This window comes from Aythya marila (assembly GCF_965140915.1).
Source record: "Aythya marila genome assembly, chromosome: 4".
NCBI classification, from domain to species: domain Eukaryota; kingdom Metazoa; phylum Chordata; class Aves; order Anseriformes; family Anatidae; genus Aythya; species Aythya marila.
The window spans coordinates 58,156,061-58,175,105 of NC_139045.1; the positions used below are offsets into that span (position 1 = coordinate 58,156,061).

The 19,045-nt window shown below is 45.4% G+C and overlaps 2 protein-coding genes across 5 annotated transcripts in view; one reads left to right on the plus strand and one right to left on the minus strand.

Annotated features, from left to right (window-relative positions):
* The window catches only part of CCDC149 (coiled-coil domain containing 149), a 50,259-nt gene extending 37,883 nt beyond the window's left edge, over positions 1-12,376 (plus strand). For 2 of the 3 annotated variants that reach the window (XM_082759261.1, XM_082759260.1), the window contains exons 11-12: positions 3,715-3,822; positions 7,974-12,376. In XM_082759261.1, coding sequence (XP_082615387.1) covers positions 3,715-3,822; positions 7,974-8,563 — 698 coding nt within the window. In that variant the 3' untranslated portion in view covers positions 8,564-12,376. The remainder of the gene's footprint in view (positions 1-3,714; positions 3,823-7,973) is intronic. The other variant, XM_082759259.1, reaches the window with a different exon arrangement.
* Positions 12,377-13,116: 740 nt separating this feature from the next.
* Positions 13,117-14,524, minus strand: SOD3 (superoxide dismutase 3). 2 transcript variants are annotated; one of them, XM_082758575.1, is made up of 2 exons: positions 14,173-14,524; positions 13,117-14,012 (listed from the first exon to the last, which is right to left on the minus strand). In XM_082758575.1, exon 2 carries the CDS (start codon positions 13,994-13,996, stop codon positions 13,286-13,288), a length of 711 nt encoding a protein of 236 aa, XP_082614701.1. In that variant the 5' UTR covers positions 13,997-14,012; positions 14,173-14,524; the 3' UTR covers positions 13,117-13,285. The 2 variants fall into 2 exon arrangements, with proteins under 2 accessions (XP_082614701.1, XP_082614700.1); XM_082758574.1 differs by having other exon boundaries at positions 14,206-14,523.
* Positions 14,525-19,045: the final 4,521 nt, after the last annotated feature.

The window sequence follows — 19,045 nt, forward strand, 5'->3', positions numbered from 1 at the left end:
CATGTAAATAAATGGAAATGTTATCTGAACATTTTTATATCTGTCAGGTTAAGATGTTCAGTCAAGTGAATTAGATGACCACAAGAGAAATAGAGGCTGCTCTACGAGGCACTTTGTTTAAATTGAGGAAAACAGTAAGGAAGGATGATCCTTAATAGTTGTAAATGAATTTTCCAGTAGCTTATGAATTCTGTTGAACACCAAGGTTGGTTTTTAGTTTGCTGCCTTCTTTTTAAATCAAGAGTGTAGTTTTGTTTCCAAATGCACTGTAGTCCCGATGTGGTCAGAAAGAGCCTTGCAACAACTGCTGGGTTGCCATGTTTCTTTTCAGAGTGTGGAAAGCTTCTGCTCCATAAAACAGCAGCATGTAATAGGTAGCATTGGAAATAGCATAACGGACTCTGCAGCTGAATCTGAGCTTGGGTGAGAGGCAGAACACAGAGGCTATCTCACCTAGGCAGTCTTAAATCCAAAGAGAAGCATTATATGGTTTTGAGTTGAATTTCTGTCTCTGGAAGAGTATGCAGATGAAAGCTGATGTTCAGTCTGCCCCTGAAAGATATGCACTTTATAAATTGAAGGGTTTTAATCTGAACTCAACGTTCCCACTTGGGCATTGTTGTCTGTATAACATTTAAAGCATCCATTGTCACCATGATATTAATACCTTCCAAATGCTGTTAATAAATGATGTTAATAAATTTCACCCTATTGAAAAAAGAGCTTGACTGCGTCTAACTTTTTTGTTAGGTGACATATTGGTCATCTGCCTTTTGTGCAATGCATGAATCAACTATGGGGAAGCTAAATGAAGAGGAAGCATATGTTTTAATTTTCGAAATGGTTGATCTGGTAGCATAAGTTCAGTTTCTGTAGAAGTTCTGCCTATTGCAAACTTCGGCTTCCCCTGTTTGGAAAACGGGCTTTAATTGAATGAGTATTTGGGGAGGTTCATTGCTAAAAATAAAGCAACCTTGGTCATAGATTTACCTCTGTTTTCTTCTTATGAGCCCACTTGTCTTGAGAAGGAGGCAGAGGATGTGATGCTGACAGAAGCATTTGATTCTTTGCCTTGTCTTACATACGTTATGGTTGGTTCAAATATGCATGTGTAATTATTCTTAGCATTAAAATGAACTAAACACCAGCCTAGTCCTCTTACACTAAGATGGCACTAGATATTCAGATAAGTGAGACTGTATTTTTCAAAATCTGTCAGTTCCTGAAAATTCCAGATTTCCACTGAAAAAAAAAAAAAGCCTAAAGGAAAGATTGAGCCATGACTCAGCCTTTCCCTGCCTGGGTTGTTAGGAAGGTTTCTGTGCTGCCTCTTGCTCTTCAGTAACCAGCGAGGAGCAGGGGCCAGGCAGAATTAACGGGCTCAGCAGCTGCTGTGTTGGAGGCTGTTTGAATGGAGCAGAGGTTCTACGTGGATCCCCAAGCCTGGGAATCTTGTAGAGGAGTTCATTTCTCCTGGAGAAGACAGCAAATGAATGTGCTCCTATTGAAAACCGGTCTGCTTGTTCTGAGATCTGTATGCTTTTCACCAAAGCCCTTTAAAATTCATTAAATAGAGCAACTCTGCATGAAGCCGTATGGGTTATGAAATTGAGCTTCCACGGCAGCTAATTAAAATTCCCCATGTGTAATCCAACTTCACATCTTGATGCAAAGAATAGAGCACAGCAACAGCCGCGTCCCTCCTTCGTGAGTGGTTGGGAGTCACTGTTAATAAATAAATATATACGGGGCTCTTCGGGCCACATCTGTGGCTAAGCTGTGTGGATACTGAACTTATTTTATGTAACCAAGTTGGTTTTCAGAGAAAAATGTGAAGGTGAATGTGTTTGCTGTGTAAATGCTGGCTGGAAGTCAAGAAGTTTCTTTTTTGAAGCTTGTAAGGGTCTGTAGCTGAGGCTTTACTTCTTTTTTTTTCATTCTACCAAAAAAATAATTCTCTGCTTTCCACTTAACTGTTAAGAGTGGTTCCCCCCCAAATTCTTTAGTTATAATCCTTTTGAATTTGGCCTCCTCCACTGTGTTCTTTTGGATCTTTTAGACATTGGCTACTTCTGACCATGCGTATGAATATAAGGTATTGCTGTACGACTAGTTCCCTGTTTGATTTAATTCTACTTCCACACAGAAATTCCTTCAGTGTTGCAGGAAAGTGCATTCTTTTAGGGGCCTTTGCATTTTGGAATAGCCATCAGATTTGTTTTGCCTTTTTTATTTCCTTTAGATTTAATTAATTTTGCCGTACACTTGGGGCAAGGGCTGTACTTTGTTGTCAGTTAATTATTTCTTTTTATTACTTGCTATCGCAGAGGCAGAATTCTGATGCATACTTGACAGTGGGATCAAAGCTTGACAAGGTCAATGCTTCTAAAGCATTAATTGCATTCGCATTGCTGCAGTATACACCCCAACATGCTAAGGATATTAAAAAGTCATTAATACCTCCAGTATCAAGGTCTTTACAGGCGGCGTGCTCCAAAGCAGTTAGAGACTGGGGCGGCCCAGTTTGATGCCGAGGGAACAGCTTGACTTTCACTCTCCCTCAGGAGGTACCAGAACTTTCTCAGGGAAGGATTTATTCGGGGTATCTCCTGACCTGGTGCCCTTTCCAAAGTCCTTGTCTTGGATGGGTGATTAGATTTAGGATGTCGCCTTAAGGTGAAATGTACAAGCAGATTTAGAGGGGAGAAGTGGTTGTTACATAAATGTCCATTCTTATGGAGATAAATAGAGCAGGAGCTTGCCACCTTCCCAGCCATTAGTTATCGGCTGGCAGTTGTTCTGGAGGCCACGCAAACACCACGCTTAGCTGATCTTGCAAATTTCTTGCCACCTTCCCTCTAGGTTTAAGGTAATGTCAGTCACTACGAGCACAAGCATCCTGAATAGTGGAGGACTTCCTAAAGAGTCTGCAGGTGTTGCTTTCTGTATTGCTAACGTATGTAAAGACTGGGCATCTACAGCAAAGTCCTCAGCTGAAGAGTTTCTTGCACAATTTTCTCAGCAAAAGAGCTGGAAAATTGCCCTTGTGCATTTGGCTCCAAACAAAAATGCTCAGAAGCGTTTGGGGAATTTTCAGGTTAAAATCCCTCCAGTTCCCTAGCAGTGTCTGCTGGTTTGCTGCCTCAGCTCTGGCTTGCCTCATAGTTGTGCTAATCTTTACATTTATTTTTATTTTTTTAAGGAAACGTTGTAGTACATATATGAGCCTGTAGTGTAAAAGTACACAGGTGATAGGAGGCAGGGTGATAAGAGTACAGAGTCAGTGCTGAGCACTTGCTGGCAATGGCATGCAAATGATCCGTGTATTAATATAGCCTTACCCCAGATTACTTACTGCAAAACTTTTGGTATGATCTGATTTGTAATAACCTGAATTGTATGGTGAATACAATTTGCTGAATATAGCACCTGCTCTTCTTTCAAAGGTTGTCCTTTGCTCTGCAATGTGTCTAAAAAAATAAATAATAATTACCTTTCGTTATTTTTCTTTATTTGACTTACATGTTCCAGCTATGCTATAAAATACTTTATTTCCATGCTGTAGAAGGATCATTTGAGATGCTTTTCTGGTTCTGTACTTCTTTTCATGGCACTGGAAAAAAAGGAGTTAAGCTGTAGGATCTGTGTGAATATCATTAGTGAACGATGAGTGCAATTAGCGAATTAATGGTTCTAACACTTTGATTGTTTCAGGTGGAAAGGACACCATAACGTTCAGTGACCCAGCCTTGCCTGTTATACAGCGGTCTAGGTCACCGTTGTTAGCATTTACTGAGAAGCCGCAGCAAACTGAAGTACAAGGTGAGCACCTGGACCGTAAGGAACATGATGAGAGCTGAGCACACATTTCTTTCTAAATAAAATGTAATTTTCATGCTGGGATAGCAGAAGGCAAAGTTTCAGTGGTCACTGAGATTGAATAAATCATCCACAAGTAAAATGGATAGCTGGTCCCTGTACAAAGAGCAAAGAAACCGCTGAAAAATGACTGTTGAAGAGATTGCCCAGCGCTAGGCATCAGGTCGTACACCTCCAAGAATTTTCATGCCAGATAACTTGATACTGTGACAAGTTATTCATGCCTTCTGTGTTAGCCTCCTGCTCTTTTTCCCTCCCTTAGAGTGCACAGTAGGAGAGCAGTCTGTGGAACTGGCTTAGCACTTTGCTGCATTAAAGCTGATACCTAGATGAAAGGCTTCCTGATTGCACCCAGTAAATTGAAATAAGCCCCCCTCATTTTCCCAGATAAATTGACTGTGCTTTTTTAAAGTCTTCCACGTGTTTTGTTCAAAACTTTCCCCAATAGCAAGCATTAACATCTCTCCAAAGTCAAGCCTAACTTTATGTGACAGTAGCAAAAAGATAGTGTTTTCCTGATAACCTCAATTTTTTCCTGAGTTTTTCATAATGGTCAGGAGATAGGTGATTGTGCCTGCCTATCAGTGCTTGGATAAGGTCTTTAATGGACACAATATTCTGGTATGCCCAGATCTTACTCGGCTAACCATGAAGCATCATAAACAATTTATTTGTTAGTCCTGAAACTAAATAGGTTGTGGCTTAATTTTGATTTTATTATCCATATCATCATCTGATAAAACTTGACAGCCGGACTGATCATTTTTTATAATCTTGCTCAGCTGATATTTTTGCTAAAAATAAGAAGTGAAACTATAGTGAGTAGTTCTCCAGTGAGTAATAACAACTCATAAATATTCATTTTTTTTGCCTGCTTAATCATTGATTTTTAATTAAATCTGCAGTTACTGAAGGTATTTACTTGGTGGTATTACGTTCTTTCCTTTCCTGTCCTAGGTGAGGTTGGTATTACAGTTTTGATTAAAGCTGCCTGTCAAATCTCATCAGACCTTGTTTCTGTTGTTGTGTAGCGCTGCCAAACGTTCACTCTGGACTGAAGCTTTCCATGATGTATTTTCTACTTCAGCTGATTTTTTTTAATGTCAGCCAAGTAACTTTTTTGTGTCTCTAATTCTGATAACCACTTTTTTTTTTTTTAATAAAAAACCATGCAAACATGTAATATATCTATAATTAATGGACAAGGAATTTACAAATGGGAAAAGATTTCCACCCCTGAGAAGATAGGCAGGAGTTTTCATCCCATTCTAAGCACAGGAGTGAGGAATCCAAATTCTGTCATTGAAGGCAAGATGTGATAAAGGCTAAAAGGAGGATAAGAAGTGGGCAGAGTATATGGAGGGACCGGGTAAACAAAGAGATACCATGCAGGAGCACAGATCCCAACAGGAAGAGATCACTGGAAGAAAACAGCCTTGAAGAGAAGACAGCCAAGGATTAGGCCTGTGGCAGTTATCAGAAAAATTGGCTCCCAGTAGGTCATCCTCTTTACCCCTTCCCATTTCATAACTGTAACAGAGAAATCCCGTGATTAAATTGTGGTGGATTAAGAAATTACTGCTCTGCCTGCACAAACAGCTTGCTTTTAATTTGTATGTGGCACAGGGTACCTGGTAACCTGCAGTGAGAACTCAGACAAACTTAAAACCCAGCTCTGTGACAGTTTAAATAAACGAGGTCAACTTCTTGGTGACAGAGGAGCACGTCCATGGGCCAGCCTGCCAGCTGCTGGGGAAGCCATACCTTCTAGCAGTAGATGGAGCAATAACTTCTTCCATTGTTCCAGATCCTTTTTCTGGAGGATTTTGTGCTTTCCATTTTCCCTTCGAAGCCTGGAAAAGAAGCAGCGCGTTTTCAGCTGCAGGGTATCTCCTCCTTGGAGCTGACAGCTCTTCTGCAGTCAGCAGCTCCATGGGAGTGATGCACTGTCAACTTCTGTGCTGCTTTACACAGAGGATGACTGCCTGGAGTTGAGTTTTAGGAATTTGCTCCACACTGCAATTTTTGATCTCTGCAGCCTGCCTCCAAAATCTGGGGGAATTTGGCAACTAAGAAGACAGGAATGTGTTCATCAGCCTTTATTCACCGAGCAAGTATGACCTCAGTTTAAAAGTATTCCAGCAATAAAAACAAAACCACTTTTACTTTATTATTAGCTGACTGATCAGTTGAATGACAACAGATAAGTGGAATAGAAATGAGATTCTTGCATATTTTTAAATGCTGGGCCTGAGGTCAGTCAACTGTGGCCCTATAAACACTACCATGGATATTTAATGTGTGTTTGGCCCAGAAAATCTTTCTATCCTTTGAGCTAACATACATTTTTTACCAGAACCTTCTGTAATACATAAAATGTTGCTCTAGCTAGATGTACAGATAATCAGAGGCCCTTTTTCAGGCCTTTTTGATCAAATCTATCTGCTTACCATGATCTCATCAAGCCCTGTTCTGGCCTGTAATTATTATCAGTTTCAATTAGGCTGGATGGTAGAAGTCTGTAGGATATACTGTGCAGTTCCTGTATGAAAATGCATAATGACATAGTACAGGCACATGAATTAAAGACTGTGTCCTGCCACAAAACCTCTCTGCATCCAGCGCACCCAATATAGGGTGTCATGTGATGGATTGTACGGGAACATCAGAGCCACTGGGGAACAGCTCTCTTTTTATCGTCACTGGTGAACACATTGTTCCTGTTGTACTGCCTGTGCTCCATTTCAAGCACTCTCTGAAGACAAAAGTACTGTTTTTCTGTGAACTTCACACAAATTCTTCTTCTATGAATGATTTATCTTCACAGCACTGCAGCGAGGTGATGGGGTGGTGTTATCCCTCTGTAGGAGGAAACCGTGTCACACAAAGAGCAATGCAAAGTCCCCTCTAATTTTGAGTGCCAAGTGGAGGTGCCTAAGTTTTAGCTATTTTTAGAGCACGGAGAGTACGTGTGTTCAAATATATAATGTGAGCACAGCAGTGCTGCAAATCAAGCTCCGAGTTTCCAGCTGAGCACTCAGATAATGAGGATTAGATCCAGTGGGTGATCACCTTTTGAAAGTTAATTTATCCCTGCCTTTTCCACAGAGTTGAATCCCAGCTCTTCAGAGTGACTTTCCCGGCTTCCTTAATGGTAGTTAGACTGTCTGTTCCCTTCGTGCCCACCCTTGTCTCACTCACTCAGCAGCTCCCAGCTTATAAATGAGGCAGGGCTGGTAGAGGCAGTAGGCTCCTGCACTGTACAGCTCAGATCCCGCCCCGCAGCCAGTCTGCTCCGTGCATTGTGCAGGGTGGGATTCCTGTGGGAGAAATCCAGGAAGTGCTCCTGTACTAAAAGGTAATGCACATGCACTGCAAGAGCCATTTGGAGCTGTCGGAGCAGCCCTACTTCTGGCATTTCCCAATTTTTCTTATTTGACTCCACAAGCTGATTTTCAGTGAGGCTTTTTGTCCTAAGCAGAGACGAGGACAAATTCATTCTCTTACAGAGCTGTTTGTTTGCACATCACTTTTTTCTTCGTTCTGTCACTCTATTCAGTGTTTGGCTTTCGGTGTAATAGTATATTTCATATTTTTCTGCTTTGTTTTATCACACCAACCAAATTAGAGCAATCTTTTACGTTAGGAGAAGTGTTGCGGGATCAATAACAGAATTATTGGATGAGAGGCTGCGAAAAGAAAAAAAAAAATTAAAGGAGTTTGTGTTAACCTCTGAACGTGGTACTGATTTGGGGATTAATGTTAAACTGTGTCCCAAAATTCTGCAGCTAAGTGCCTTGCTTAGAGTTGATACTCCTAAAAAAATTTGCCTGTGCTGTTCTGCAGTGTGGTGTCAACTATAACTCTTCTAAAATTGTCACTGTTAGGGAAAGACAGGCTCCAAAACAGCCCTGACCCAGCAAGAAAACCTGTGTTGATTGCTTATCATGTAAAAAATGGGTCAGGGACAAGATAGAGAGCCACTCTGGCAATCTCTTACTGAGGCAGACGTCTCTGTGGTGTGACACTGTTGTGATGGTCCCCAGGCCGGGTACACAAACATGAGGCATGTCGCTGTTCCATTTCTCTTTCAGCAGAACAGAAGGGGGAACGTAACGAAGCTCGTGCTGTTGCAAGTGAGTCCGTGGCTCCTCAGGAAAGAAACTTGAATAACAGAAACCAAAATAAACATTTTTATCCTTCATTACCCCAGTTACCTTCTGAGGAGGAAGAAATAAACAAGCTTGAAAGCAAGATAATTAAACTGACAGAACAGGCAGTTTCAGAACTGGAAGGGAAGAGAACAGAAAATGCAGCTGGGGAGCAGAACACGGTGGTTGGGGCAGAGCTTAATGGCTCCTCGGAGGGAGATTTCCCATTCTCCAGCCCGGACACGTCCAACCCCACAGATCCCTCAACTTCTGAAAGCGAACCAACAGCTGAAACTGAGACCCTGAAGGACAGTGATGAAACCTCGGAGAGTGACTGTGAGATCCCAAACCAAAGGAGGCAGAACGGCGTCACCGGGGACGCGCTGGGTGCTGCGGACCCCAGAGGGCACGGGGGTCTCAGCGTCACGACTGCACGCACACACGGCAGCTTGGAGGAGCCCCCTGAATCTGAGAATGTGAAACAGCCTGCTCGTGCTGAAAACTGTGAATATTTGGATAACAGTTTGGCTTGAGGTATGGCAGCCAAGCCCTTGCGCTTCTCACCGTAACCCTCTTGCAAGTGGGTCTGTGCTGCTGTGACTACGACCAGTGAAAGTTTGTCAGAGGACTGATTTTTTTACACGAGTCTGTTAGTATGTGTCTAACAATGGTGTTCTTCTGTTAGTTTTAACTGCAGTATACCAAAAATGTAAATAATCTGGGAGAAAGAATTTGAAGCTGTTTGGGTTTAATCGTTTTGGTTCTTTGTAATGATTTGAGGTTTCTGTGTAGGTAGATGTGATTTACAGCCGTGTAGCAGAGCCCAGTGATAACCATGTGCCACGTTCTCACTGGGCTTCTGGAAGGCCTGCGCTCTTAGTGCTGGACTTGATTTTAATGGTTGGACACGTCCAGTGATGGAAAATTGGAATGATGAACTGAGAAGTACCTTAAGGTCATAGGGTTTTGCCTGTTTCTCAGACTGCATTCTGTTTCCCTGTCCATAATGGCTGTGAGTACGTCCTTAGAATAAGACCGCTGTTGGGAATGGAAGCAGAAAGCTCTCTGAGAACCATCCCTGCGTGTGTTGTTCTCTCATTTCACACCTTTGCATCTTCTACCTCCCTCTCCCAGTTCATCTCATGAAAACAAAGGGAGTTATTTCACCAGACACTAAGAACCCAAATTAGTGATGCTCTGAAAAAACATCCGAGGAGCCAGAATTATTGCTGTGAGGAACAGCAGTGCTGCTCCAAGCAAAAACAGCAGGAGGAGAACCAGCTGTGCCCCGCCGGCCTGCTTGGTGCTCTGGGGTACTGGAATTGCATCCCTCAGCCTCCAGGAGCTGCAACAGCCCTCAGACCGTAACGGGTGGTAGATTTCAGCCTACTCCATTTGTGCCTTCCTTTTTGAAAGAATCTGTGTTTTATTTTACGTTTTGGAAAGCATAAAAAAAAATCATGTTTGTGTTTCCTCCTCATTTCACCGCTCTTTGTTGTAGGAGGTTTATTTGTGCTGTTACCCCTTCCTTAAACTTCTTCCCCTGTTGGGGTTCAGTCACAGGAAAGCTTTTTGCCTGTCACCGCTGCCAGAGGGAGGGAGGCTGCTGTGTCATTCCCCAGCCCGCTCCTGACGCTGGAGCTGTGCCACTCTGCTCCTCGGAAGGCAGCAACAAGGGAACGCTCAGCGGTGAAGTTAGCAGCTGGCGGAGAAGGGGAGGCACGTCCTTCCCCTCCTGCTCGTAGCACAAGGAATCGGCTCTGCAGCTGTGGGGCTTCTATGGGCCAGCAGCCCTCAAGGCAATTTTTCTGCTGGCTTGGGAGCTAATTGTCTGTAAATGTTCGTTTCTCACTCCCAGAACTTGAAACCAATCAGAGGGAATTAAAGCAAATTTAATAAAATACTACTAATAAAAAGGAAAATCCCTCCCAGATTGAAGCCTCCTTTGACAAATAACTGCCAGCTGCAAATTTTTACAGCCCACTTGTCAGCCGCTGAATAAACAGAGTTCATATTAGCAATACTGACAAACTCTGCTTAGATGGGAGCTGCGCTAGCAGGTGCTGCCAGAATCAAGGTGTCAGAGCCCGTGAGCAGTTTGCATTCAGCAGCAGAAGGGCTGTATGTAAATGATTACGTGTAAATATAAGGAATGATGGTGGGAAGGTGAAAAATGTGGCTTGTGGCTATTCTCACGTGTGTTCCTCGCCAGGTGCCTTTGTGTAACCCTTTCAGCATCTGTCTGCAGGCAGCGAACCCGTAGTCACCATGCTGCTGGGGTGCGTTTCCTTCCTCTTTAAAGGTTCTTCCACACTGCAGCATTTCACAGCAGCCCGTAGGGAAAAAAACATCTGTATATTTAAGTGCGTCGGGAACATGAAGCAGTAAAAAGTTTTCCTTTCATTACCCTGACAAAAATGTAAGTTCCTCATAACCTGAAAACCACAAAGAGTTTAAGCATTTGAAAGATTGTTATGCCATTGCCATTAATTGTAACTGACTGCACTACTGCCTCATTTGTGTGACAGTACTGACAAGTTGGAAGAGAAATGGCTGCAGAAACTGAAATCTCCGGGAGATTGTGGCAGATTTTTTTTTCCTATAATGCTTGAATGTTACATGAAGTATCACTTTATTCAAGATACGTTCTTCTCCATCTTTCAGAAGCTAATCCTGCACAGAGCTAAATATCAGTGTGGTCAGAGCTGATGCAAGCCAGTAAAAGGGGCAGGGTTTCACGTAGCTAAGCTCTGAAATGTTCAGGGTGTTTTATGGCCATTGTTTCCTTGTCCTGAATCTTCCCTGACCCACAAATGTGTGAGCTGATGTTTGCCGCTGTTCTCTCAACACCAGTTAATGCCATTAACTAATGGAGAGCTTGGTGCAGAGATTGGTGCAGGTGGAAGCAGTGCTGGACCCACAGTTGCTGTGCAGTGCCTCAGGCACTGATTCGTTGTGCTGTGGTTGTTTTCTGTGAGAAGAAAACGGAGAAAACTCAATATCAACAAGGTCATGGGGGTAATTCTCCTTAAATGCCATGTTTGTATCTTTCATAGAATCAAAGATGATTCTGATCATAGAGTGATGGCTTGGAAGGGACCTTAAAGATCAACTCCAGCCCCCGGCCATGGGCAGGGACACCTCCCACTAGATCAGGTTGCCCAGGGCCTCATCCAGCCTGGCCTTGAGCACCTCCAGGGATGGGGCATCCACAGCTTCTCTGGGCAAACAGTTCCACTGGCTCACCGCCCTCTGAGTGAAGAATTTCCTCCTAAAGCCTGTTTTTTGCAACCATTAAATTCCAGAAAGGTACCTGGATCTCTGGAAATCTCACTCAGAGTGCAATATTCATGCTGCGATGCTGGTCCCGTGCGTTCTGCCCGAGTTAATGCGTATTCTGGCTGTGGTTTTAGCCTTCTCCCAGGAACACAAGTTTCAACCCCAAGACGCTTGTAGCAGTCAGACTGCACTACGTGATAGCCAATTTAATAGTCTTGTCAGCATTGTTCTTGGATGATGTTTAAATTTATATTGTTGTGTTATTAGAACTGTGATTTTTTTTTTTTTTGGTAAATTCATTCATGTTTTGTTGTGGAATCAACACTACTTTACCGGGTTTCTTTTAGACTCATGTTCCCTTCTTCTAGGACTTCAGAAATGGGGAAATCACCTCCCGCTGTAAGCTCTTTTGCTGCTGGGCTCTGGGGAAGCAGAATGCTGTGGCAAGGGGATGGATGAGGTGCGTTTCGTAAATGGATCTGAAGCACATTGCCTCACCTAAGAGCAAATCCACACGCTACCTGTGAGGAGGGTTTCATTTGAAAGTACCGTGCCGCGGCTATCTGAAAAACAACGTTCAGTGAAGTTGTAGAATAATTGTGTGCAAATGACAGCTGAAGAAGCGTCTTTGAGAATGCTGTGTCTTTTCTAAGTGAGACTATTTTTAAGCATAGGGTAATTTGTATAATAAAGACAAGGGGATTTCTTTAATCCATATGAGCTCAGGAATGTATTTCAAAATCTTAACCGAGATTAAGTTGAAAGTCTGCTGCGTTTCTAAAAGATAGGGTTTTGCTCACCAGCCTCTGTTTTGTAGTTTTACTTTTTAAACGATGCGGTTTAATTTATTTGCAAACCTTCCTTTTGTTGCTGCCTGGATTAACTGCGCAACGTAGTTCAACTGTATTAATACATTTTGTCATCTTTAATAAAACCATACATTTCCTGATGCGCTTCTACCTGCTGATTTCCTTCGCTCAGTATCAGATGAATGATAGTGATGAGTTAGTGCTGTAGTATTTCCAGGGTTGTGTTAAAACAGAAAAATAAAGCTTTATAGAGCGAGACCTCTACGTTTGTTGAACATTATCTGGCTGAAATGTTTTCGCTGTCACATCTCCCCGTCTCAGCTGAGTGATTTACTTCCTAAATTTTTGTGTGAAGAAACACACTCAGTATTTTTTGGCTTTGAAAGTAATATTAATCTCTGTTAATTCTATCGTCGCTGTCCAAGCAGCATTAAACCTTTTGTATGCAACCCAGTCGCTACCAGTCACAAACTGGAGGCGCTCAGGAGTTTTTGCTGGGGGGTAAAGGAAAGCTGGAGTATTTAAGTCCGCTTTCAGTGGTATTCAACTATATGTGCATGTGTAGACAGCCTAAGCCAGTTTAGAAGCTCAACCATGTTTGAGAATAAAGCCTGAAAATACAACTAGAATAGCACAGTGAACCTAAAGTTTGACATGGAAATGTCTGTACTTTCCCTTATTTTTAGGGGAAATCCGTGACCCAAGTCTTACAACACAACACTCAAAGCTGTTGAAAGCGCTGAGATCTTTTTACCTTCTAGATTTGCAGCTAAGTAAGGGACAGCATCTAATCAGAGGCAATTCCTTGCTTATTTTTACTTATTTTTGTGAATTTTGGTATCTGACTTCTGGTCCTGTAAGAGCCCCTCAGGATGCTCAGCCTCCTTACCGGCTTTGTAACCCACGCATCCCAGCACTCCTCCTTTCCCGCGTGCCACCCCCAAGCTGCACAGAAGGGAACCTTTTCACCTCCAAGAACACATAGCACGGCGTTGAGTTGCTGCTGCTGCTTTTATTGACCAGCTTACAGGAAGGCGGCCCTACAAAGTGATACACATTTGTTAGAGAAGGAAGAGGATGGGGACGGGAATCCCTTTGCCACGTGTTGTGGTGGCCGACGGCGCAGCGCTAGGTACTTGGTGCTGCCCGGGGACTTTCTGGTCCTCCCTAAAGCCTGGTTCTGAGCCATCTCTTCTTGTCTGCCGCCTCAGGCTGTTTCTCTTCCCACAAGCTCCCGCTGCACACCCCGATCACGCAGCAAGCCAGGCGCTTGCCCGCGTTGCCGTTCTCCAGGCTGGCCTTGTTGTTGCCCTTGCCCATGTCGTCTTCCTGCTCGTGGATCACGACGGATCTGCCCAGGATGGAGTACGGGCCGAACAAAGTGGCGAAGAGATTGGGTTTGTATTTCCTGATTTTGCCGTCTTTGGGAGAGAAGTTCCCGAAATCCCCTGGGTGGCGGGGGTGGTTGACGCGGAAGGGGTTGTAGTGGCCTCCGGTGGAATCACAGCCGCTGCTGAGGTCCCCCAGCTCGTGGATGTGGATCGCTCTGCCGGGCTGGTTGTCATCCAGCGGAAAGCCCTCCAAGTGAAAAATGGCTTCCAGCCTTCCCTGCGGGTAACGCTGCCGGAACAGGACCTGGCCTGTCACCTGCGGCTTCTCAGCGTCTAGTTTGGGGCTGGGCTGCATCTCACAAGCGGCGTAAGTCATCCCGCCGGTCTCGTTACCAGCCGTTAGTGGGTAGAGCAAATTCTGCCACAGGTCGTTCACTTTTTTCTGTATGTCTTGAAGGGTCTCTCTGCTTGGCTCGGTTTCTTCTTCCGCCGCGATGCCAGGGGCGGGCAGGGCGAGTCCGGCGAGCAGAGAAAGCAGCAGAAGCATCCTGGCCACGCCGAGCCTGCGGAGTGCAGAGGAAGCCAGCGGGAGTGAGAGGCCGGTGGCAGCAGCCTGCCTGGGGAGGGACACGGAGCTGCAGCTGCAGCCTGGTCCCAGCGGGCTGCGAGTAATGGAAGCTAAAGCAAAACACGCCCCTGTAAACACAGAGAGCTGCGCGTTACCAGTGGAAGCACGGAGCCAGCGAGCGGATTTACCTGTCCCGGTCGCCACAGGACCCCTCGGTGGCAGCTCCTCTGCTCCCACCAAGCGCGGTGCGGCCAGCCCTCAGCGCCGAGCTGCTGGAGGCTGCGGTGTGCTTGTGTAAGAGCTTGGAAACGCGGTGCAGGGGAGGGGACACTCGCAGGCAGCAGGAACAGGGAAAAGTTAATTTTCCAAAAGTTTCCAAAAGAGTTCGCAGGGCGAGCTCTTTGCCCTCGCTCTGTTCGCCTGTGAAACTGGCTCCTGGTCCTCATCACCATCCCAGAGCAAAAGGAAAAAAAAGTTGCCAAGCTGCTAAAGTGATTTGCCTGGTGATGGCTTCGTGTGCTTATCTAAAATGAGCGACCTTCCCCGGGCAGCGAGGAGAGTGGCAGCTTTGCTGAGGCTCGGCTGGAGGCTCGGTCACTGCGCTGTGCTGGTTGTCATGGAGTTGTTTTGCATTCCCATGCCTTCACTCCTCAAAATTGAGACTGGTCCTTCAGCAACAGGAAGTGTTACACATGGACGTGTACCAAACGTTTGGTGGGTTTAAAACCTGGAAGGCACAACCTGAACTCTCAGAGGTTGAGGTACATTTAGTGCAGAGCTGTGCCTGGAGCGTGGATGCAGCCACCACAGGGGCAGTTTAGCAGGCTGGGATTTGTGCAGGGAGAGAGGAGTAGCTCGTGTAACTCGGGAACAATTCTCAACGTAAGAAAATTGTAAGGAAAAGCCTTTTTTCCCCCAATTTGTGTCTTCTGCCAGCTGGGAGAGGAATGTGTCTGTCAGCTTCTGGAATGGTAAAAATGTGTGTGTTATCCTATGGGTATCGCACGCTAGATCACACCCAAGATACTCAGTTAGCTGCAAGATGATTTTTTTTTTTTTTGGTGTGAGGGCAAAGAGAGCTGAAGGAGTGCCTCCTGCTTGCCTCATTTGCCAGGCGCTGGAAATACGGGGTCAGGTAATTCTGCTTGGGATATTGCGATATTGAACTTTAACCCTGGGCTCCTGTTCCTACTTGATGAAATGGGACAACTGATGGTTCCTTTCTTTGGGGTATTTATGAGCTTTTCACATCCCTGCGTTGATGAGAACCATGGAGGGGCTGAGCCAGCGCCTCCTCCTGCCCTGCCTTTCCCCAGGTTCATCCCTGGCAGCCTCCAAGCTGGGGAAATGCACACTCACAAAGTGCTAATGCATTTTACAGCAGGAACTCGGGGCAGAAGTGTGGCTGCTTTACATGCAGTAATGCTGCTGACTTGAGTGCCATTTGTGCTGTTTTACACCAGCTGGGATTCTGTCCCTAAAAAAAACAGGAGCCCTGAAAAGCCCAGGGTACTTGCTGCAAAGCTCTTCTTTGATGTACTGCACATGCGGGAGCCAAGCAGAAATGCAGACGGGTGTAAAGGAGATGATCAAAGGGACAGAGAGGACTGCAGCAAAGCTAAATGATGTATTTGTAGTGCTCTGCACTTCAGAGAACGCAAAGGAAAGAGTAGCTGTGGGCTGCTGTCAGAAAGATGTATTTTAAAGAGGAGAAGGACTGATAACTACAAGAAATGCAATTGCCAGGGTGGTTGGCATTCATTCCGGCTCTGAACGCTGCAAGTACTAAGCACTAACCAGGTGGAGCATTAAAGCCTGTTGTAACCCACTGCTCATGTTTTAGTTTTCTATTTGAGAAGTGGTGACGAATAATGGGCTAATGGCCCTTACAGCAGGCAGCAGGCAGTGGGAGGAAAGCCCCCATGACCTGACCGTGCACTGTTTAAAAAATAAACTTCTCTTTTTAAAGCCCCGGTGTACAGGGCGTGTGGTATACTGAATTTCAGGCCATGTCCTAGAATCTCCTGGGCTCTGCAAGCCAGAGCCACCCAAACAAGCCAGCGCCGTTATTCACCAGGCTGTAAGCTCCACACAAGGGCAGAGCCTTTGCCTGTGTTCCTCAGGGCCCAGGATTTCGCTCCCCTGTCCCAGTCACCTCCTGATGGCCGGAGGGACTCGCACTCCCAACACAAACCGACATCTCAGTCCATGCCGTGACCTCCTTGGTCTGGTCGCTTGGTTTGGGGCTGACTCTGTCCTGTTGCACCACGTCGCTGCGTGACCTGACATCATTTGACTCGCCCGGTGTCGACTCAACGTGATGCAGAAGCGCTGCGTGGGAGAGCGCCCGTCGGAGCGAGCAGTGGCCTGCTTCTGTCTGCAGCTTGGCTCTGCTCTCCGCGGGTTTACGGCAGGGTGGCTCTCCATAAAAGTGACACCCAGGGCAGGCAGGCCTTACGTCTTCGGCTGCAGGTAATGGAGCTGACTGCTCTTCTCCACATATGGCTGAGGCTGGAGCCGCTAAAAGCAGGGGCTGTTTGTAGCCTGAGGGAAGCAGAGCCAAGATCATTGGAAACCTAATGTGCTCCTTTGGTTCGGGGCGCTCTCTGCCATTTCTGAGTCATGGTCCCAGCCTGGGAGCCAGGGAGGCTGGGGGGTCATCAGGCAGCAGTCTGAATCCACCTGTGCAGGAGTTTCGTGCTCGCTGTAGAGTGACTGCAGGGCACCAGATTTTCCATGCATTGTCTATGGCATAGTATCGTACATGCCCTGCGCAGCAATTTCCTGCAAGCACATCACCAGCTCTGCACGGTGTCTGCTGTGCCTGGGCACCTGCCTACAGGTCTGCAGGTAAGCCTGCAGTGTTATTTAGCATCTGTGGAACTACAAGCAGTGGTGACGAGCTAGGATTTAAAGAGAAACACCATCAGGGTGTCAGTGAGCAGTTTTTGCCCATGTCTTGCAGTACAGGGCTGGCGCTGGGGTGCTAGCAGCACCTCCTCCTGCGGAAACCAAGGTGGAGAAACTCATTTTGCAATCGCTGTAAGGTGAAAAGAAAATGACAGGAGAATGAGAAAACTTGCTCTAGCACAGGGGCAATCTGCCACTGGTGGAGGCTTTCTCTTCCTGTTTATTCCTATTCCTCGTCTTGGTGGTTCTATTTAAAGAAATAAAGATATTTAGTGCCTGAGATAAGCATCCATTTATAATCTTCTTGCAAAAGAGCTATGTGCATTTCCAACTTTTCAGGGCATTACCCATACAAAAAATCAAGTTAAATAAATACACAAAAGGGAAACAACACTGTTCTCTGCAGGGACTAATTTCTCTTGAAAATGGAGGATCGTGCAACTGTCAAACTAGTTTCCATCAGCCAATCTGAAAAACTCTTGAAATTCTTCCTCTTTAATAGCTTGAGAAGAAATCATTTTATGAGAGTGAGAGGAGCTGTAAAGGAACTGTAAGTAAGCTTTTTGACAAAGCTGCACTCAGAAACCCATTCTAGTTTTGTCAACCTAATTTAACAGAATTTCATCTCCTCATGTGGATATAAAATATTAATATGTAACATAAAAATTAGGGATGGAACCCAACTATTAGGTAACTTAGGTTATTATTAGTGTTTGTATTCATTCCCTGACCCTTTATTACACAGTTATCCTTTCTGCTGCATAGCATTAACCTGAGGAAGGTTTTGTTCTTTGAGAGGAGAGGAAGGAATGAATGCAAGGCTGCCCTCCAGCTCAGTGGCCACTGGCCATGTATGGAAAGAGCTTGATTTTTTTCTTTTTTTTTTTTTGGATTCAAAGTGCACATTGCACAACACGTGAATGTTTGCACAACTTCAGGTCTGTGTGCGGCTTCCAGTCAAAGCTCGGGAGCCACAGGGCAGCTGGGCCAGCAGGTCAGCCATGCAAGCAGCAGCTGCATACAAGCAGTTAAATGATCCCTGTGCCATGGCAAGGGATGACAGTAAAGCATCTCAGAAAGCTAATGATCATCATGGGTGAGGAGACCATGACTTTCAGATCCTTCTATCTTGCTATTGTGTTAAGGAGAGCTTGGTTTGAGGGTACCAACAGCTGCCAGGTCCCTCTTGGAGCTGGAGGCCCCCTACCCAAGCAGGAGGCAGGTGTGAGGCCTGCAGGCCCTGAGCGCTTCCCAGGGCCAAAATGGGGAGCCCAGTCCTTCCCTGCAGGAAGGGGCCCAGCCCTGGCCTGGGCTTGTCCCCATCCTCAGGAGCTGGTCAAACAGTCCCAATCCTTTTAAGCTTTCCTCCTAGCTTTTCCAGGCTCCTGTACTGTGTGCCACGTGTGCCCATGGAGCGCACACCTCTTTCTGGGAGCGAGGTGCACAAACACCTCAGCACCCCCGGCAGCCAGGAAGGACTGTGCACTTGTCCCACAGGCTCTGTTACTCTCCACGCCATAACGAGGCTTTTGCCTGATCCTTTCCTGCAGAACTGCTGTCTGTGCAATTGTTTCCATTTTGCATTTCTTTGGTTGCTATTCCTGCCAAGTATGGGATTTTACCTTTGTTCTAATTGAGTTAACCTCCTTTTTATTTCATTCCCCCCGCCCCTTATTGTTTCTCCAGCTTGTCATGAACATTTTGAATTCTAATCCTTCCCTACAGTGTATTTACAGCCCTTCCAGCCTGGTATCAGCTGTGAATTTAATCAGTTTACTTTTTTGTTCTGTCATCCAAGTCATTAACAGAAGGGTTGAATAAAGCCGAATCAAATACAAACGTGTGCATCCGAGGCAGGCTGTCCTCCCCACTGGGTGCTGACAAGTCACCAGGCTGGGAGCAGAGTTCCCATCGTCCCAGCACCTGCTTTGTATCACTGGGAGCAAGACCAGTTTATCCCCTAGCTTGTGTGTAAGAATGTTGTGTGAGGTAGTTGCTGAAGTTAAAATTCACTTCTACATCTTCTCTACATGCAATGCTTGTTATTCTCTTATTATATAAAATAAATAAATAAATACATTTCCTGATATCTTTTACTTATTTCCCTTTTTGGCTCTC